The sequence below is a fragment of the Hemicordylus capensis genome, chromosome 6 (assembly GCF_027244095.1).
Source record: "Hemicordylus capensis ecotype Gifberg chromosome 6, rHemCap1.1.pri, whole genome shotgun sequence".
Lineage (NCBI taxonomy): Eukaryota > Metazoa > Chordata > Lepidosauria > Squamata > Cordylidae > Hemicordylus > Hemicordylus capensis.
In genome coordinates this window covers 23,295,488-23,317,462 of record NC_069662.1, presented here as the reverse complement: position 1 = coordinate 23,317,462, position 21,975 = coordinate 23,295,488, and the positions used below count along the sequence as shown (strand labels likewise).

The 21,975-nt window shown below is 49.4% G+C and overlaps 1 protein-coding gene across 1 annotated transcript; it reads right to left on the bottom strand.

The window, feature by feature from the left end:
• Positions 1-3,268: 3,268 nt before the first annotated feature.
• TUFM (Tu translation elongation factor, mitochondrial) lies at positions 3,269-20,416 on the bottom strand. The gene is made up of 11 exons (XM_053260680.1): positions 20,291-20,416; positions 17,432-17,478; positions 17,165-17,327; positions 6,173-6,339; positions 5,799-5,903; positions 5,490-5,654; positions 5,061-5,193; positions 4,805-4,909; positions 4,506-4,657; positions 3,955-4,074; positions 3,269-3,734 (listed from the first exon to the last, which is right to left on the bottom strand). The coding sequence occupies exons 1-11, from the start codon at positions 20,340-20,342 to the stop codon at positions 3,561-3,563; spliced, it is 1,383 nt and encodes a 460-aa protein (XP_053116655.1). The 5' UTR covers positions 20,343-20,416; the 3' UTR covers positions 3,269-3,560.
• Positions 20,417-21,975: the final 1,559 nt, after the last annotated feature.

The following is a 21,975-nucleotide window of genomic DNA, read 5'->3' as shown; positions in this document are numbered from 1 at the left end:
TACACTTCCCAACACTCCATGCACACCTTCCAAGCTAGTGAAGGGGCTCAAGAGGGCTCAGTTTCCACCAGCACTGGGCAACAGCACTGTATGGTGATGGGGGATTGTGCAAAATATTCAGCTTTGGCCTAGGCTTCACACAGGCCTAGTAAACAATAAGGGGCTGCATTTTGAGTTGATGGGAGCTGCCTCTGAACCTTACAATGAACAACACTGCTGTAGCCGTTCTTTCTTGCTGCCCTCTAGTGGTGCTCTCTGATCTACCCACTAGGAGGCGGGTCTTTTGAGGAAAGACTTGTTAGGGTGTGGCCTAGGAGGCACCTCCCACTTCCTCTCAGAGCCAGTTTCTTTCCTGTTCCTGCTGCTAATGGTCACAAGTTTGCAGGCTCGTCTGATGGACTGTTTTACAGGATTTTATATCTTAAAAGTTCTTGGCTTCTTACTTTATGGCTTCATAAATCTGAATATATATGCAGTGCATGGTGAAATACGAAAAAGCTGCTGGGAAAGTAAAGGTGAATCAGTTTCCTAGGGACAGATGTTTAGTGACCTGTGTAACTTCTTCAGTAGAGATGTGTATAATTCACATTGGTTAGAATAGAGGTTACCATAGTGTACTCTAGAAGAGAGCTGGAGGGGAATGTTGTCAGCCAACACCTCAGTGCAGGAAATCCAGAGCATTCCCCAACCCAGCCTCTGCTTGATGATCTTCACTGAGAGCCCACTAGTCTAGGTAACTGTTTCTGTTCTACAATAACTTGACCTCACCTGGAGTTCTAGGCACTGCACTTTATAAAAAGGATGTAGATAAATTGGGAAAGAGTTCAGAGGAGGGTAACCAGATGGCAAGGGTCTAGAAAACAAGCCTGATGAAAAGAGGTTAAAGGAACTAGGTATGCCTGGAGCAGTGGGGATGTGATAGCCCTCTTCAAATTGCTGAAGGGCTGCCATGTAGACAAGGATAGACTTGTTGCACCTGAGGGCAGGATTAGTTCTAAGGTTGCTTACTACAAGAGGGGTAGGTTGATGTGGTCAATTACATCTTACCAAGTGGGAGCTACTATTATACTGCCACACTACATCATATGAATTGTGGCAACAATTCAACAGCATAGTGCCAACATAAGGGAGAAGCAGTGATGTGTTTTCAGAATAAGCATTCAGGTGTCCAACATGTACAGATTAGCGGCTTTTGCTGGATAAGCCTCAATTTAAGAGAGTGCTCCCTCTAATCTTTCTCATATCTGTGAAGAATGAGTTTTGTTTGGGTGGCAGAATCAAGGCACTGTGTGCACAGATACATTCAGAGTGGGGCCTTCCTAATTCAACCTGAGCGGACATCAAAACTTGTGAGCACACACGTGCGCATGCCTTAGAGGAAACAGTGCGGTAGACTATATTTTATGCTTGCTAGAGCATATGCTTGACTAATAAGCAGAAGATTGTCTGTTCAAATCCCCACTGATGTGTTTCCCAGAAAGACCTATATTGGACAACAGCGATATAGGAAGATGCAGAAAGGAATCATCTCACACTGGGCGGGAGGTGGCAATGGTAAACTCCTCCTGTATTCTACCAAAGAAAACCACAGGGCTCTGTGGGCAATGGGAGTCAAAATCGACTTGATGGCACACTTTACCTTTAGAGCATTGGTCCACTGGCCTGGAAGGATCTGGGTTTCCAACTCCTTATTCTACTTGGCATGTAGGAGCATTAAGTCATATTTATGGGACATGTACCAGCAGTATAAGGATATGTTTGTTTTAGGCAAATCAGCAATGCAAATATGTTCTAAAACTCCAGGTACTCCAGAAGCACCTAGAACAGAGCCCAAATCTGGATGTTACAGCCATTGAGCACAACTGTTCAAAAGGCCAGAAATTGAAATTGGTGTCTAAAATGTGGTCAATAGTTAAAATATAATTTCTGACCCAATTATTCCAAACATTACCAGCTATTTTGATTTCAGTATAGTACCAAAGGGTATTTTTGTCATGGGTGTAAGGATGAGAGCCATTGTGATGGCACAAAGCATGCCATAATTCTTTCAAAGCCTTGACAGTGAGAGCGGTGCCTCCAGTCTGAAAATCTAGAGCCCAACACAGGCCAGTACAATCAAGGTTTTATAAAAGCAAGTTCAAGACTGGACCATGCTGGAGGGTGGGGAAGATCATATTTTACTTCAAATGCCTGATATTGTAGGATATCTGGAAAAAAGGAAGTACACTTGATAGTCCAGGAAGGAGATAGTAGCATGTCTTGTCTGTGCTCTTCAATGGGAGAGCTGTTTCCTTGATGGAACCACCTTGCCCTCATTTAGGTCTCTTGAAGAGATAACATGCTGTTACTCAGATTAACCAAAACCATCTACCCTGCAGCATTAGAGTAGAACACCAGATATTTAGGGTATAAGTGAATATTCAGATTTTGTTTGGCAGAAGACAGCTGAGTCCTCTCCCCCTACTTTGTGGTAGACACTACCAGACAGTCTTCTTATCCTGAAGCTAAGGAGGAAACTTCTTCCTTGCAGGCTGCACCAAGAGCACTGCCCCAGGCTCAAAAATGGCTTCATTTGCCAACAATGTTTCTGTACAATGTAACTGCTTCTAAGTAGGGGTGTGCAGAACCAGTTTGAATTGAACCCGGTTTGACCTCAAGGAGGACCAGCCTAAATTCAAACCAAGCCAGGCCCTGTTTGGAATGCTTATAAGCAGGTAAGGATTCCCTAGCAACTAAAAGGTGTTCAATGGAGGAGGGCAGGGTGGCAGGTCACCTTATATGCAGTTGCTTCTCCAAGCCCCACCAGTGCTCCCCCTCAGCAGGGGCCTGGTTTGGGCCTCCATGTAGACACAGAGACCATTTGTGCTGCTACTCTTCCACCCCTCCACCCGCCACACACACTTGTTTGAAACCCCCTTTAGTTGCTTTGCTTGTAAAGGGGAATCTGGTAAGGATTCCCTTTTACAAGCATTCTGAACTGGTTCGAATCCATGAACCAAACTGCCCAGAACGGTTCCATGCACACCCCTACGTAGGACTGCCAACAAAAGTTGATAAGCCATTTGTATTCAAATTTCCTTTTGCAACTGCCTAGGCTCTAGGGCCCTATTCTCTGTTCATCTGTATCCCCTCCCAACTACAGGGACAAACATTTTCTGAACAATGCAAAGCCAGAAAAAAAAAAAGGAGGGGGGGGTGCATAAGAGAAAAGAGCACACCCTTTCTTGAAAACATTGCCTACCCCTCAAAAAAACCTTAGGCCTCAAGATCAGCTTCAATTTTTTATTTAACCCATTCCCTTCCCCTCTGAAATGAGAACACATCAAGTCATTAAGCCAGTGCCTCTCTCCTAGACAAGGCAGGGAGGTGACCACTTGGAGGGAGACTTGCATTCTGGGTCGTTTCACCAGAAAGGGGTTCTCTGAGAAATTGCCTACAACTCATTCTGATGCCTGAACAGCTCCTCCTTTGTCCAACCGTCTTAATGTCAGGTTTCACACAGTCCACCTGTGGGGTGGTGGGAAATCGTGTTGCAAAACATGCTTCAGAGGAATGCACCCTTACTCTGCCCACTTCTCCGCATCGCCTGGAGCCAGCTGCAGTGTCTTGGTGACCACTCCCGTGCCAATGGTTTTGTGTCCATCCCGCAATGTGAAGCGCTGCCCCTCCTCCAAGACCATGGGCTGCCGCAGTACCAGAGTCAGAGAGGTGTCCTCCCCTGGCATCACTAGTTCCTACAGAAAGGGCACAAAAGAAAGGAGCTCTGGAATACTCAGGAGTCAGCTTTAGGGTTGCATCTGTTTGCAACGGGGGGTAGGCCACAGCAAGAGGATGCTGCCAGCTCTGAAGACTGCTTCTGATTCTGACCACTCAGTGCAGACTTAAGTGAAAGCAAGGCTCATAGGTGGCAACCTGTGGAAGAGGAAGTAGAAGTGGGAGAAGACAGATACGCACCTTTCCCTCCGGTAGTTCCACTCGACAGGCCATGTCCCAGGTCAGAGAAAACATGACAGGAGTGAAGCTTGAAACAAAAGGCTTGTGTCGACCACCCTCCTCTTTGCTCAGGACGTAGATCTAGGAAACAGGAGATGTGTTTGCCTCATCTGGGACTGCTGTACTGTGGCAAAGGCTCAAAAGAGCCTGAGTTTGGGATTGCCGGCATAACAGGACCACCCAGAATAGCAGCGTATCTTGTGTGCTCTACATGTAGCCTTAAGGGCAGACAACTACCATCCCCACTGATGGGGACAGGAAAGCATCCTTGTATTAGCAATTCTCAACATCACATCTCTACCCATACATCAATTTGTGTATACCCCACCCTTTTACAAATGTATATACGGTAAGTTCAGTAAAGCACAACCTGTAACAAATGTTAGAACAGCAATACAGCATTTTTTGGAAAAACAAACATTCTAAGAAGGGCCTCATCAATAATTTTAGTCCTTATTTTCCCTGGGATGATCCAGATTCATTTGCTTGCTCATTCACCCATTCCTGCTTACCTGAGCCTCAACTTTCTGGTGCGGCTTAATGGAACCTGGCTTGCACATGACCATTCCCCGACGTACATCCTCCCGTTTCAGCCCCCGTACCAGAGCACCCAGATTGTCACCAGCCTCTGCCCGGTCCAGTTGTTTGCGGAACATCTCAACACCTGAAGCAAACAAAAGTGTCATCCTTTGCAAACATTTTTCAGCTTCCCTCCAATGAGCAATTTGGCCGAGTCCCTCCATGAGGAATAGCAAATGGAAAAGAAAGACCACGAGATGACAGAATAGCCCCCAAAATGGACAAGACTTACCAGTCACCACAGAACGCATGTTCCGGTTGTGCCCGACAAATTCACACTCCTCCCCTTTCTTGACAGTGCCACGTTCAAGGGTGCCCGTCACCACAGTACCTCTGCCTGGAACAAACAAACCAGATGAAACTAATATGGCCCACCTTCAGGGGTACAGAATAGCCACCCACCACCGCAGGAGCATAATAAAGGGCGTTTAATAGCTTCTCTCCTAAAACAAGGGTAGCTAACTTATGGAAATGATATGGGCAGGTACCTGGTATAGAGTAAATGTGCTCTATAGGGAGCAGGAAAGGTTTGTCAAGTTCACGCTCTGGCAGAGGAATGTGTGTATCCACTGCATCAAGCAGTTTCATGATGGAGTTCAAGCCCAACTCTGGGTTTCGGTGCTGCAAGGAACAAGGCAGGGAGATGATAAAAACTACACAGCAAAAGGGAAGAACTTCTGTAGAAAGAGGCCCTGCTGAGGCCCATTCTCAAGAGCCCCCCAAACCTGTCTTTAGCACCACGGCCATCTGTTGGTTCACTCATCTCCTCCTCCTGACCCAGAGGGGCGAGGAAGCGAAAGACAGTGACAGCAAGGAGGCACTGCCAACTGCTTGCTCCCCAGCAAGCAAGTGGGTGGCAGCAACAGTGAAGAAGAGAAGCCGCTGCCGCCACCAGTGGGACATAGCATGCCACATACCTCCAAGGCACACAGCGCGGAGCCGACAATCACAGGTACCATCTCCCCATTGTAGCCAAACTCCGTGAGCAGTTCCCGGATCTCCAGCTCCACCAACTCCACCATTTCCTTATCATCCACTGCGTCAGCTTTGTTGATGTACACCACAATATGCTTCACTCCGATCTGGGGTCAGCAGGAGAGAAAACAGAAGGATGAGACGCTGAGTGAGGCCGAGTCCTCCTGACTTGCAGCCCTGCTCAAGAGAAGCACCCTGTGAATCCCTACAAGGATGTGCCCAATCGGAACAGCCACCTCCCACTAGCTCACCTGCTTTGCAAGCAGAAGGTGCTCCCTTGTCTGTGGCATCTGCCCATCTGTCGCTGCCACCACAAGAATACAGCCATCTAGGGGTGCCGTCCCTGTAATCATGTTCTAAAGAGAACAAGTGGATCAGGATTTGGTTTCTCTCCAACATAAGCCCCTTTGACAAACCAACCCCACCCTCACCCCCTGCATTTATGTGGCCTGCATGGAAATATCTCCTGTAGAGAAAGCAAGCACTGCAGGTCTCCGCAACCCTTCCAGCCACCCGTGTATTTTAAACCCATGTTGGAAATATAATCAGCATTCTGCAAATAGTTCTGGAGGAGCAGCTTTGGAGTTCTCAGGGTTACCTGGGGATCCCACCTCCTTACACACACCTTAACGTAATCAGCATGCCCAGGGCAATCTGTGTGCGAATAATGGCGGTTGGCTGTTGAATATTCAACGTGGGAAGCATTGATTGTGATCCCACGTGCCTTCTCTTCTGGTGCATTATCAATGTCTTCATATTTCTTGAACTGGGCTCCTCCTGCCTCTGACAGAACTGGGAGACGAGAAGAGAAGGCAAGGTGAGCAGAAGTCAGGAGGTCGGAGTTTTCTAGGAAGAACACTGGATCTGTTGTCCTACTCAGCTGCTCCCTGCCCTTAAGCAGGGGCCATATTTGAATGATCAAGGACAATGAGCAAGGACTGAAAAGTCGGTAACACTGCTTGGGTGGAAGTGAGTCCTTCTCCCCCAAGCTCGAACAGCAGCAGAGGCGTTGGCAGAGCCCTTTGCTTATTTAGGTAACTTTTCGTCCAATTTTTAATCTTTTAATTAAAAAGAAGGAATACAAATAAAAAATAAGCAAGTTACAATGAAATGAAAACAGGCTTTAAAGCAAGTGCCAGGCAAATCTTTGGTGTCTCCATCAGGTAGCAAACTACAGAGGGAGATGGCCCAAGTACAAAGAGCAAAGGGAATCCAAGGAACATCAGAAGCTGCCTTATACTGAGACAGACCATTGTTGACACTGACTGGCAGCAGCTGCTCCAAAGATGGCCGTTTTGGCCATCTTTCCCAAGCCTATCTGAACAGGCCAGGGATTGAATCTGGGGCCTTCTACATGCAAATCAAATGCAATACCACTGAGCTATGGCCCTACAGGTAACCTGAAAAAAAGCGCACATGAAAAAAGCCCACAAGAAAATTGCGCACAGGAAAAAAAAACCTGTCATAAAAGCGCACAAGAAAAATGTGCACATGGAGCATTGCTCACACGGAAAAATGCCCACATATATACTACACTCCAACGCAAGGATTTTTCCGTGTGGGCATTTTTCTTGTGCGCTTTTATGACAGTGGGGTTTCTTCTGTGCCAGAGGTGTCAGGAAAGAGGATGGCGGGGAGGAATGGGTTGTAGGGCTGGTTCTATGAAAAAAACGCACATTTGACAGAAGAAACCCCTTTGTCATAGAAGCGCACAAAATATATGCACACACCTCAGGCTGCTAAGAGATCACAGCTGCTACATTACCCAGCATCCCTCTTTCCCCCCATCTCTTGGCTTACGCAGGGGAATGGAGCATAGGTACTCACCGTGAAGGCTTCTTCTGGCTGCTGTTGTAGAGGACAACTCCCTGGGTTATCATCCCATGCTCGCTCCAGGACAGGACGTATGCAAATTAGAAAGCTATAAAAGGAGCCGGATGGTAACCCCACCCAGTTCTTGTAGTCAGCCAAGCTTCGAACGGAAGGAAACCTCAATAACACACACATGAGTAGAAAAGGCCAGTAAATGGAAACAGGTAAACAGGTAAACAAACAGGAGGAAGATAGAGAACCATCCCCCCAGGAGTCTGGGACCGCATAGGGAGGGTCGAGTTGTCCTCTACAACAGCAGCCAGAAGAAGCCTTCACGGTGAGTACCAATGCTCCATTCTTGGCTGCTGTGTGAGGACAACTCCCTGGGGACATACCACAGCCACGTGACCCAGGGTGGGGGTCTCAGGCTACTGAGGGGGAAGGACATGTTGCAGAACCCTTCTGCCAAAGGCAGCCTGAGCAGAGTGCATAGTGTCCATCTTGTAGTGCCTGGTGAAGGTGGACGGGGACGCCCACGTGGCTGCTCTGCAGATCTCCTCCCACGGGGCATTGGTGGAGAACGCTGCTGAAGTGGAGGCCGCTCTAGTTGAATGCGCTGTGATTCGCGTGGGTGGAGGCAAGTGTTGGGTCTCGTATGCCAAGGAGATGCAAGCTCTGATCCAACGACCAATGACAGCTGAGGAGACCTTTTGGCCCATGGAGGCCAGTAGGAAGGAGACAAATAAGGAGTCCGTCGTCCTGAAGGAGGCGGTTCTTTTAAGGTAGGTCTTCAAGCAGCGGCGAACATCCAACTTATGCCACTCCTTTTCCCTGGGGTGGACAGGCTTTGGACAGAAGGAGGGCAGGACCAGGTTTTGAGACTTGTGAAACATGGAGGCGACCTTAGGAAGAACTGAAGGGTCTGGGATTAAGGTTACTGAATCAGCCGAGAATATACAGAACCTGGGATCGGAGGATAGCGAGGCTAATTCTGAGATCTTTCTGGCCGAGGTGACGGCCAGCAGGAAGGCCAACTTCAGGGAGAGGCAGCGTAAGGAAATGGACCTAATCGGTTCAAATGGAGGCTTGTGAAGGACTCGCAAGACCTTGTGGAGGTCCCACGTAGGGAACCTATGTACTACAGGAGGTGATGTTAGTGATGCTCCATGAAGGAAACGCTTTAGGTGGGCGTGGGACAAGAGAGGCTTGCCCTTGAATGGTGGCAGGAGAGGAGCCAATGCCGAAGCGTGCCGCTTGACAGTATTGGCCTTAAGGCCCTTGTCAAGGCCGTCCTGTAGGAATTGTAGCAGTTCAGGTAGGGAACATGCCCTCGGAGTCAGGTGCCTGTTTCTGCGCCATCTGAGGAAAACTCTCCAAGTGCACTGGTATATGCAGTGAGTGGAGGAGCGTCTGGAGGCCATCAGGGTGTCTAGAACGCTCTGGGAGTAACCAAAGCCCCCTAGCAGCTCCCGTTCAAGTGCCAGGCGGCAAGCTGGAACCAGGCGGGATCCGGATGGAGTACTGGGCCCTGTGAGAGCAGGTCTGCGGAGACAGGAAGAAGAACTGGAGGCCCGGTTGCGAGGTTCAGGATCTCTGGGAACCACGGCCTGCAGGGCCAGTGAGGGGCCACTAGAATCACCCTGGCCCCCAGGAGCCAAATGCGCCTGAGAAGTCTGGCCAGAAGCGGAACTGGTGGGAAGGCGTAGAGGAGGGTCCCTGGTCAGGGAGCCGTCATGGCGTCTGTCTGTTCCGCCTGTGGGCACTGGAACCGGCTGAAGAACCGTGGAAGCTGGGTGTTGCTGGGAGTGGCAAACAAGTCGACTTGAGGGGCTCCCAGTCTTTTGGACAGGAATAAGAAGGCTCTGTGGCTCAGGGCCCATTCGGCTGGGTGGATGTCTTGCCGGCTCAGCCAGTCCGCTTGTACGTTCAGTTCTCCCTTCAGGTGGACTGCTGATAGGGAGGACAGGTGAGATTCGGCCCAATGAAGAAGCAGAACTGCCTCCTGATGAAGGAAGCGAGACCTGGTGCCACCTTGCCAGTTGACGTGTGCCTTTGCCGTCACGTTGTCGGTCTGGACCAGGACATGCTTGCCCCTCAGCACAGGTAGGAAGGCTTGAAGGGCCAAGCGAATCGCACGAAGCTCCATCCAATTCATGCTGTGGCCCGACTCCTCGGGGGACCACTTGCCCTGAGCTGACTGAGAAAGGCAGTGAGCTCCCCATCCCCAAAGGCTTGCGTCCGTGGTGATGAGAATCCGAGGGGGGTCCAGAAAGGGCTTGCCAGCCTCTAGGTTTTTCTTGCAGAGCCACCAGCGGAGCGAAGAGCGCACTTCTTGAGACAATTGAACCCTCCTGGACGACTTGGAGGCAATGTCCCCCCTGGAAGGGGAGAAGGAACCACTGGAGGCAACGAAGATGGAACCTTGCCCAGGGGACAGAGTCGATGGAGGAAACCAGTAGACCCAATAACTGAGCCAGATGAAGGACGCGAGGCCTGCTGGTCGCCAGGGTCTTCGATGTCATGGACCAAATCTTGAGTCTTCGTTCCTCTGGAAGAAACAATCGGTCCCTTTGGGTGTCCAGGACTACTCCTAAGTGCTGGAGTCTGAACATGGGAGACAGGTGGCTCTTGGCGTGGTTGACCTGGAAACCGTGGGACGTTAGGGCCTCTAGGGTGATCTGGACGTCCCGTTCTGCTTGGTCTCGCGACAGTACGATCAAATCATCCAAATATGCAGAGAGGCAGACCTTTTGCAGGCGGATATAGGCTACTAGAGGGGCCAGCACCTTTGTGAATGCCCTTGGGGCCGCGGAAAGGCCGAATGGGAGGGCTCGATACTGATAATGTGCTCCCCTGTAACAGAATCTGAGAAGATGACAGGATAGAGGGTGAATAGGAACATGCAGATAGGCCTCTGTCAGATCCACTGATGCCATCAGGTCCCCGTGTTGCAGGCCCTCCGTGATGGAGCAGAGAGTCTCCATACGGAACCTGCGCTTGCGTACCCACCGGTTTAAGGATTTTAGATCGAGGACTGCCCTGTAGGTGCTGTCCCGCTTGGGCACGGTGAATAAGATTGAATAAAGCCCTTGACAGTGCTCTTGAGGGGGGACCGGTTCTATGGCTGTGATGGCTAATAGGTGGTTTATGGCCTGTTGAAGGATTCTGTGTCTTTTGATGGATCGAGATGTTGGAGTGGGAAGAAACCTGTCTAGTGGGCGGCCTGACAACTCTATTAAGTATCCCTCTAAAACTGTTTTCAGGACCCATTTGTCTGTGGTGGACACCTCCCAGGCATGGTAAAAGTGGGAGAGGCGACCTCCTATCCTTAAAGAGTCACTGTTCTTGACATGGCTTAAACTGCTGGCCCGGCTGGGCTCTTGAATTGGACTTGGTGGGGAAGTTTCCCTTTGGCCAATTGGGGCGTCTAAATCTGTTGTCTCGCTCGCAGGGGCGAAAGGAACGAACTTGGCGCTGGTCATCCCTCCTGGCTGGGAAGGGTCATCTTTCTATCCTTGGATTCAATGAGGATGTCCTTAAGGGCTTCATCCCCAAAAAGCTTAGTGGCCGAGAAGGGGACTGCCACTAAGTTGGCTTTTGATGATGCATCAACCTGCCAGTGGCGGAGCCAAAGGGTTCGCCTAGCAATAACATTAGTAGCTGTAGCCCGGGCCCCGAAACGTACCGCATCCAGGGTGGTGTCAGCAATGTAGGCTTGTGCCTTCTGGAGCTTTAGGGCAATCTGGCGGGACCTGGCTGGATCTGGGGGAGGAGATTGAAGCAACTCATCGGTCCAGAGTAGTGCTGCCCGAGAAATGATAGAGGCAGCTATGGAGGCTCTGATAGAGAGATACAATCGTTATTTCTCTTTAACTGTACTTCGATTCTCTTTTCGGCAGGGTCCTTCAGCATCGACTCTCCATCTCGTGGGAGGACTGCACAAGAGGTCAGGGCTGAGACGTGAGCATCTACCGGAGGCGTTTGGAGTTGTGCAGCTGCTGAAGGGATGAACACGTAGTGCTTGTTAGCTAAGGAGGAGACCTTCTTCTGGACTGCTGGTGCTTGCCACTCCTGCTGGAGAACCTCCGAGAAGGTATTTGGCAAGGGAAACAGGAGCTCTGGTGAAGAATGTGTAGGTAATACCAGAGATTCCTTGGAGGGAATAGCCCCAGATTGCAAACCCTCAATAGTGAGACCCAGGGTGCGCATGGCCTTAACAAACAACATGGAAAAATCATCAGATGGAAAAAGGCACTTAAACTGAGGGGTGGATTCCTCCATCCCCGTCTGTCCATCAGACCACTCCCCTTCTTCCCTGGAATTGTCCCCCAAGTCCGCCAGATCAGGGGATACTCCCCCTGTAAAGGCTGCCCCAGCTTGGCCCGAGGGGGAATGAGGGGGAGCAGGGACCTTTCCTAGGTGGGTAGGAGACTCTGGACATGAGTCTTCCGAAGAGTGGATTAGAGCAGAACGTGTGGCAGCGGGTCTGGGATCCCTACGCCCCTTATGCTGCCCCTTGCAGCCCTTCTGCCTCTTTCTGTGGGATTTTCCATGCGGGGCAGAATCAGAATCAGAAGGGGGGGGAGGGAGGGAGATCGCCTCCTTCACTTGCGGCTCTTCTTTCCCCCCTTGTGCTGATTCAGGGCTTGCGAGAGCACATCGCTGATCCAGGTTTTCCAGCTGTCCGGCATCTCTGTCCCTGGGGCTGCAGAGGAGGTGGGAGGGGGAGGGCCCGCTCCCTGGTCTCCTGCCGAAGCCGCCATTGAAGCCACTATTGGTACGAGCAGAGGGGGGCTATCCAATGGCGAGGCCTGAATTGGGGCCATGGAGGGGGGCTACCTGCCCTCGGGGGCACCTGTTCCCGCCGATCTGCTAGGGGACTGCTGCCCAAACTCACCCTCCTCAGTCTGTGCGATGCCCTCCTCCTCTCCCGAGGAACCGGTGGCCTCCGAGGATCTGACCGCTGTGAGCAGCTCCAGTACTTGGGCTCCCCTGCGCTGCTGCTGGGCCCTCGCATGCTCTGCCTCGTTGAGGGACGAGTCAAAATGGCGTCCTTCGCTCTGCGCGCCCGCACGTGCGGCGGCGGCAGCATGCCGGTCTCTCTTTGAGGCGCCCGCCGCTGCAGAGGGGGGCGGTGCTGCCGAGGTGCCCTCACCCGGGGGGGACGCAGTTGTCCTGGGCGCAGCTGTAGCGGGTCTAGCAGTGGCCGCGCTCGCAGCGGGGCGGTCCGCCTTTGCAGTTTGTGCCTTTTGCCTCTCTGTGCACGGTCGGAGGCCCTGAAGGCACGGCTGCTCCATGGCAGAAGGGGAAGAGAGAGAGAAAGGTCTGGGCAGCAAGCGGAGAGCGGAGGATACGAGCGGGGTGAAGCGGAGAGAGAGGCTCGGAAGGGAGCCTTTGCAAAAGAAAAATGCCTTTTTTTTTTTTTTTTGAAGAGGGGGAGAGGAGGGGGGCAGTCGAGGAGCCAAACAAGGAGGAAAGAGGCTTAAGCGGAGGAAGGAGCGAGGTAAAAAGCTTATCTGAGGAGGAACGAAGCAAGGCTGAGTATCCTTTCCTGGAGCGTTAGCAGTAGCAGGACAAAAAGAACTGGGTGGGGTTACCATCCGGCTCCTTTTATAGCTTTCTAATTTGCATACGTCCTGCCCTGGAGCGAGCATGGGATGATAACCCAGGGAGTTGTCCTCACACAGCAGCGGAGAATGAGCAGCTGAGGTATGGAATCAGGAGAGGGCTTTGTCAAAGCCTCTCTCACTGCTCATATTGACGGAGAGAGGGTTCAAGGACTCTTTGCCTGTGGTAGCTTCAGAAAAAGTGAGTGAGGTACAGAATGGCGTATGTAGGACTTTGGGACTGGAGCAAGACAGCAGTCCAGATCAGTGTTCTCTCTCATTTTTCTCATCTGTGTGCAGAATGAGTTTTGTCCTGGGAGGGAGTATCCAGGCAGTGTGTGTGCATGTGCATTCAGAATGGGGCTTTCCTGATTAAACCTGAGCGGGATCTCAAATTAACTGAGCAGACATCCAAAAACTTGTGAGCGGCCAAATGTACTGGTCCAGATGGAAAGCATTTAAGGGTTGAATTTGGCTCTTTGGCCCCCAGCTGCTCACCCCTAGTTTAGAGGCTATTTCATTTATGTTTTGTCCATGGGCATCAACAGGATCTCTTCTGGATCTTTCCTGCATACACCAAGTATTTAAGAAATCAAAACACAACAGGTTGTGTCTAGTATTAATCCTGCTTAGAGTAGACCCACTGAAATAAATGGACTTAAATTAGTTATGACTACAGCTGCAATCCTATACCCACTTACCTGGGAGTAAGCCCTACTGAACTCAATGGGACTTACTTCCAAGTAGATTTGTATAGGAGTGCACTGTAAGTGTACCATCAGGTACAACCCAACAAATGTATTACATTTATAGACCATCATCAACATGTATACTGTGGTTGCTGCTGGGGGTGGCAGTTTCCTGGTCATGTACTGAAATAAGGTTACTTCTATTAGACCAGCATTGATGCAACATCACCAAAAATGTGAAAATGAACACAGATGAGGAATGTAAGTCCCAGTCAGCAACAGCCCACAGAAATATTGTTAGGATACTGCTTGTCTGTGAACTCTGCTGTGAATAATAAAACATGTAGAAAAGGGAGTTAGGCAGCCCAAGATTTAAATGAGGAACATGAGCCAAATCCAACTATGAAATTTCGTGTGTGCCTGTATGTATAGAGAGGGGGAGAGGCAGCAATGGAAAACTCCACTGAAATATTGCTAGTAAACTGGATTTGATGATACAAGTTTTAAGGAAATTTCGGCCCCACTCCTAACAAAAGGGATGCATCAAACCAGCATGCATGTGTTTGTGCTTGCATTTCTTTCTTGCAGTGAGATGAAAGAGCTGCATCATCACCTGGAGCTCCTGCCTCTTTGAGGGAAATGCACAAGTCTTCTTTGGACAAAGCCCAGGATTGTCCACACTGAGTGGCAGTAGCTCTCCAGGGCTTCAGGCAGGAGTCTCTCCCAGCCCAACTTGAAGGTGCCAGGGGTTCCACTTGGGACCTTTTGCATTCACATGCTCTACCACTGGGATTAGGCTGGGATTAGAGACCTGGGTTCAAATTCTTCCCCACTCAGTCATGAACTTTACTGGGTGACATTAGGCCAGAAGGCCTAACCAGTATTCCTTCCAACAGGGATTCCCAGATGTTGTTGATTATAACTCCCATAATCCCCAGCCAAAGGCCACTGCAGGTAGGGATTAGGGATGTGCACGAACCTGTCCAGAAGCCCTTTTATGGGCCTCCGAACAGGTTCGAACACTGGGTGGGTTCGAAGGCAGAGGGCGGTCTCGCTTTAAGGGCGGGGGAGGGTACACTTACCCCCCCCCCAGTGCTCGGTTTTGGTAAAAGCCTTCGGAGCGGTATTGTACCTCCCTGCCATCCCTTCCTCCTCTTTGGCTGAAAGTATCAGGCGTGCATGCACCGGAGAGGAGGAAGAGGCATCAGGGAGGTACACTGCCACCCCGAAGGCTTTTACCAAAACCGAGCACCGGTGGGTGGAAAGCGGGGAAGAGGGGTAAGTGCACCCTCCCCCGCCCTTAAAGCAAGACCCCACACCCCCTCGAGCCACCCCCACCCAGTTCCATGCACATCCCTTGTAGGGATGCTGGGAGTTGTCATGAACAACAACTTAGCCACATGCACCAATCCTAAGAATGTGAATTCAGAAGCCAATTCAAATGGTTACAAAATGACAAAGCAAAAACAATCTATCATTTCTGATGTGATCCCAAATCACAGCAACCAGCAGCCCCAGTTTGTATTTGTGCAGTCCTATGACAGGAAAACAAACAAATGGATCATAGAACAAATCAATCCAGAATTTTCACTGGAGGCATAAATGACCAGGCTCAAACTATCATACTTTGGACACACTGTGCGAAGACCCAGCTCCCTTGAGAAGTCCATAACGCTGGTGAAGGTTGAAGGAAAGAGAAGAAGAGGACGACCAGCACCAGCAGCAAAGTGGATGGACTCGATCACCAAAGCAATGAATACAACACTGAGAGACCTTAAAGGCCAAGTTGAAGACAGATCATCCTGGAGAGAATCTATCTATGTGGTCGCTAAGAGTCGACACCGACTTAACGGCACTTAATCAATCAATCAAATGACAAAAGCACAGACACTCACAAATTCCCTTAGCAACCAAACAGAAATCACGCCTGGCAAAAATCATACATATATTTCATACATATAAAATATCCTTTATGTACGCACTTATTTAGTCAGATGGAGAAAGGAAAACTTTTTTAAAATTAAAGTAGCCCAATGGCACAGCAGGGAACTGGCTTGACTACCAAGCCAGAGGTTGCCTGTTCGAATCCCCACTGGTATGTTCCCCAGACTATGGGAAACACCTATATTGGGCAGCAGCGATATAGGAAGATGCTGAAAGGCATCATCTCATTCTGTGTAGATGGAGGCAATGGTAAACCCCTCCTGTATTCTACCAAAGACAATCACAGGGCTCTGTGGTAGCCAGGAGTCAACACCAATTCCACAGCACACTTTACTTTAACAGTAGTTGTGACTCTTATATGCTGTTCTTTAGCTTTTGCTTGAAATGTCTTCTTGTCTGAAAGGAGTAGGATAGGGAAATTTCTTAGGATAGGGAAATATTTAGTCTCTTGTGACTGACTGCTGTGATGGGGTAAAGTAATGAAGGAGAAAGACAATACTTACCACCAGCAAAAAACCCAAATTCTTCCAATCCTGCAGCAATTACACAATACTATGCCACTAACAGCCATGATAAGAATGATAATCCAATCTCCACAGAAGCTTTGCCCTGAATTTCAAAGCCAACTCTCAGTAACTGAGGCAAGATCCGGCTGGTCAGGAAGAACTCTCCCGGCTCCCTCAGGTAGAGGGGAACTCTGAGGTTATTGTGATTTCTTATCTCTCCCAAAATGTAAGCTAGTTATGCAAAAGAGCAGCCTTGAGAAAGAGAGGAAAAAAGGAGGGGGGAAATCTATGGATATTGCTACTTCTAGGGCTATTGGCTCAAGAGGGGTCTCAATCCAAGGCAGACAAACACCCCCCACCACATGCTCATGATACTGCCTTCCAAGAGAAAGATTCCAAAGCTTTTTACAATTTTGAACAAAAACTAATTACAAAAATATTCATAGCAATTAAAACTGGCAGTTAAAAATGAAAACTCTTTAAAAGCCTGGGAAAGGAAAACAAAAAAAGAAAGTCTTCGTTTGGCACTGAAAAGATAACACTGCAAGTCCCAGGCAAGCTGCTGGGAAAGAGGTACATAGGAACCTAGGAAGCTGCCATATACTGAGTCAGACCATTGGTCCATCTAGCTCAGTATTGTCTTCACAGACTGGCAGCGGCTTCTCCAAGGTTGCAGGCAGGAAACTCTCTCAGCCCTATCTTGGAGGAGCCAGGGAGGGAATTTGGAACCTTCTGCTCTTCCCAGAACGGCTCCATCCCCTGAGGGGAATATCTTGCAGTGCTCACACTTCTAGTCTCCCATTCAAATGCAACCAGGGCTGACCTTGCTTAGCTAAGGGGACAAGTCATGTTTGCTACCACAAGACCAGCTCTCCTCCCTCCCCTGCGTAAACATGTGCAGGGGTGGGAAAACTCAAGATGTTTGGCTTTGGAAAGGCTGGAGTTCTGGCTTTACACTGAATTCAGAGACAGAAACAGGGTCAAGAGAATGAAAGCAGGCATAACGAGAGAGTCGTCCCCAGATTCTTCCCATAACCAGCCCCCTCCCCCAATCACTCACTTTTGGTGATGGCTGCCGTTAACGTGGTCTTGCCGTGGTCCACATGTCCTATGGTCCCAACATTGACATGTGGTTTGTCCCGTACGTATGTTTTCTTAGCTTCAACTGCAAAACCTCGTATAAAGAAAGCCTGCCCATGGAAGGCTGTGTAGGGTATGGCTGGCTGCAGAAGAACACACACATAAATTAGAGTCTGCCAGGATCTCTCCTCTCTGAACCTGTGGCAATACCACAGCTTTTTTATTGCATCTCCATCCCGATTCTTACCGTAGCTAGAACACCCTGCAAGTGACGAGACAGGCAGCCACGGAGGCCTGCAAGGCACAAACAAAATTGGCTCTCACCACCTACACCAGAAACTTCCGTTTGTAGCAATGATTATCTGTCTACTTTTATAAAATGCAGTGTTAGAGAAACAAATGTTATTTTTGTACTTCTTGATCTCCTGATCAGTGTTCTTCTAACAGGAATCCCCAGATGTTGTTGACCGCAACTCTCAGAACCCCCAGCCATTTAAAAAGTTAAAAACCCACCAGATACTGTAATCTACCCAAAACTCAGGCTCAGAGCATATACCAGCAACTAAGCCTTGAGCAGCTATAAGGAGGGACAAAATCACAGGACTGGCAGAAAGGTCATCCTTGCAAGGGGAGTGTCGCGTTCATGCCCCCTCATCCATACTCTGCACAATGATACATCCCTAGAAGTTAGATGCAACCCCCACCCCAGGACACTTATCTAACACAGTTCCAACCAACAAGGGCATCAAACAAAATTGCATATTTGCTCCTCCTGTTCAACTTCTACATTAACAACATGGTGGGCCATCTAAACAACTAAGAGTTCCACCATCCAAAGCTGGCAGAGAAATATATCTTCTCCCTGCTTTATGCTGACAACAAGGCAATCCTCTCAAGGACCCCCAAGGACCATGTGCATGCAGACACCACGTGAGGCTTCTTAGATTGCACCCCACCCCAGCAGGAAGCTGTATGGGGTGGCCAAGAGCAGGTAAGGACCTGCTCTCCTCTTAATGTTCCCCTGTGCTGCTCCCAAAATGTGAACATCCCTACCTGGCACATACATGGGAAAGACATCAACCAGGTCTCTCGCTTCAAATACCTGAGGGTGGTTTTCCACACTTCTGGGAATAGGAAAGCCAATGGCAGATAAGTTGCCCAAAACTTCCAGAGAAGTACTACTGCCATTCTAAAATTCTTCCAATCAAAAGGAGACTAAGACATACCCACAGCCCTTAAGCTATTTGATGCTAAGTTGGTGGCACCACCTTTATACGGTGCCCAGCTCAGCTACTTCTCTAACTATGCCCCACTAGAGCTCGTCCCAACAAAATTCCTAAGAGCAGTACTGCAAGTCCCCCGTTGTCTCTAACACCACCCTATGATTGGAAGCAGGCCTGGTGAAAGTGGAAGCAAGAGCCTGGCTGTCCATACGCAAATGTACTGGCTGAGATTATCCCTCCTCCCAATGGGCCTAGCCCCCTCAACACTGATGGATGGTTTTCAATCCACATGGAAACAATCTCTATCTATGAAACTACCCTTACTTAGACTCTCTCCTCCTGACCATTTTTCCATGGGTTCTGAGCAGGCCAGAACACTTATCAAACAGTGCATCATTGACACAGAACACAAAACCAACCTAGACAAGTCCCCAAACTTTCTTCCCTCTGAAAGTCTAAGGTACATAAGAGAGCCAGCGTGGTGTAGTGGTTAGAGAACTGGACTAGGACCGGGGAGTCCCAAGTTGAAATCCCCATTCAGCCATGAGACTTGCTGGGTGACTCTGGGCCAGTCACTTCTCTCTCAGCCTAACCTACTTCACAGGGTTGTTGTGAGGAGAAAACTTAAGTATGTAGTACACCACTCTGGGCTCCTTGAAGGAAAAGCAATGTTAAAACATAAATAACTACACCTGCTAGATACCTTGAACAGCTAGAATCACCTAATCACAGAAGACCCTGGCTTGCTGTGATGCTCAGATACAGGAAGATTCTTTTCCCAGTAAGTCTGTGGCCCTGCAATTCAGGGCAAGTTAAAGCTACTGAGCATAACCTCTTTTACTGCCTGTTCTAAGAGGTGTACAAAATGCCCTTTCCTCCCACTACCTGACAGTTCATCAGGATGCTCAGGCCAACACTATGTCTCATTGTTCTCAGACTGTGATCCATCTATAACCCACAATGTTGCTAAGTTCTGCACAGCATGCAGAATTCAACTATGCTGTGACCACCAGCACGAACTAATCCTCCAATCATTCAGCCCTAGTGCTTTTAATGTTTCAGTTTATCTTCAGTATTTTATAGACACTGTCTTACTGATTTTAGCTTCGCAGCAATTTTATAGCATGTAACTTTTAACAAAAATCTCACCGATTTTAGCCCTATTAAGATTTCATAAACACATGCCACTGTTTTGGCAATTTTACAGTTCTTTTACAGACACTCATAGTTCTTAGCTTTTCAGTAATCCTATAGTAATTTTTTAACGATCTCTATGCCAACAGGCAGAAACTCTATCCTTTTAAACTGCTTTTAATATCCCAAGTTCCTTTTACCTTATGCTGGTCTAAAACCAAAATAAAGATTGATTGTGGCTGACCGGTTGATGCAGAGAATGAATGGTGGGCAAGCCAGCGTGGTGTAGTGGTTAGAGTGCTGGACTAGGACCAGGGAGACCTGAGTTCAAATCCCCATTCAGCCATGAAACTAGCTGGGTGACTCTGGGCCAGTCACTTCTCTCTCAGCCTCACCTACTTCACAGGGTTGTTGTGAGGAGAAACTCAAGTATGTAGTACACCGCTCTGGGCTCCTTGGAGGAAGAGCGGGATATAAATGTAATAATAATAATAAGCCTCGCACATATCCCACCGAGCTACTTTTGTTCCGGTTTTTCTCCCCCCGTCCCCGTCCCCATCCCCATCCCCGCCCCCGTTGCCGCCACCCGCCATTAGCAACGTGAAGGTAGGCGGACCAGGACACAAAAGGTCACGAGCTCCTGCCCCGGAGCTTCCAACAAGGGAGGCTGCAGATGAAGGCGAGGAGGAGACCTTTTACTTCCCACCCGAGCTCCCCGCCCCCGCTCTTCGCCGGCCTTTCAAACCAACCAAGAACACCGTAAATGCCTCCTCGCGCCACCAGCAACGCGCGGCCCGCCATCTTGGATTTCCCAGGAAGTGATATCGAGCACAATATCCGGGGAGACGAAAGTGCAGAAACATGCACTGAACTTCCGGTAGCGCCAATCGTTGGTGAGGGCGCTCTATCCCTCGGTATCTCTGTGATCAAATCCCCATGTGTTTTGCCTCGGAAGAGTATCGTCCTTCTATCCCTCGGCATTTCTATGTTAAAATCTATATATGCTTTTCATTGGAGGAGACTTCCCTCGGCATTTCTACGATGAAATCCGTAATGACATCGCTCTATCCTTGGACATCTCTATGGTCTCTATGAACTTTTTCACAGGGGGAAACTAGCTCAGTTTTAGACCAGAAGTGGCAACCAGGCTTGTGACGGGAGGGTGTGGTTCTAGTTTATTTATCTCTATAAAACTCCGCGAGTCTGAGCCACAAAGGGGTAACCGCAAACCTATAAAACGTAGAGTGACTCACACGGCGTATCTTCCGCGTTCATTTGGTTTTTATTGAATGCTTTGCTGGAAGGAATAAAAAACCAATCAGGGGACTCAAAGGACAGGAAAAGAAAACCTCTGGGACGCTAAAAGCAGGAGGCGGGAGGAGCAACCATCAAAGAATGGCTGCTCTAAACCAGCCTTGAAACAGGGAGCAAGCTTGGCTTAGGGACAGCATCAGTCCTGAAAGGGGAAAGTATGCCCGCAAAGCCTAAATACAGTGAAAAGACCCAGAAGTAAGGCAGTTCCAATTATTAATTTTTTAAAAAAACAAAAAACCCAACTCCTCACCCCCAGGAGCATACTCCCCAACCCTACAAACATATTTACCCCATAAAGGGGGGCTCCTATACTGTCCCTGCACAATAGATGGGGGGCAGGAATCCTCCACCCAACTGACTCTACCACCTTTTAAAAGCAAATACAGCCCCAATTCTCTAGGGTCTCACCAAAGCCCTAAATACAGAGAGGATTCACCCTCTTTACCTTTGAGCACTTTAACAAAACAGAATTCTGATGGGATAAGCCCTAACTCAAATTTGACCTCCAACTTTATAGGCCTGGGGGTGCATTTATCCTTTAATTGCCACCCCACCCCCCCATTTCCAAAACAAGGAAGGGCTGCAATCACGAGACACAGCAAGAGCTGGGGAACGGCACCCACCGGCAGTAGCAATGTGCACGAACTAGTTTGGCGTCCTTTTATGGCAGTTCGGAGGTCCAGCATTGAGACCACTTAGGTGGTGGAAGGGGTTATCTTTAAGGAGCAGGGAGGGTGCCCTTACCCTCCCCCTGCCCTGGTCAGCATCATACTGGAGGGTTGCCAGTGCGCATGCGCATGTCATGCATGCACACCAGCCACTTCCGGTACAATACTGACCAGGGCAGCAAGGAGGTACACTGCCACCCCACATCAGCAATTTTGGCAACAGCAGCAGTGGGGGAAACACAGCGGCGGCGGGGGGGAGGGTACTCTCCCTGCTCCTTAAGGTAAATGCCCCCACCGCTGGGCTGGGCTAAACGCCATTCTGTGCGCATCCCTTCCCCCCCCCCCCGAAGCCCTACCCATCCCACATCTACCCACCAGCCAACAATATTATGTTGGGAGTGCTTGGGATTCCTCCTCCCGCAAATGAACCCACATGGCTGCCTACCATTTTT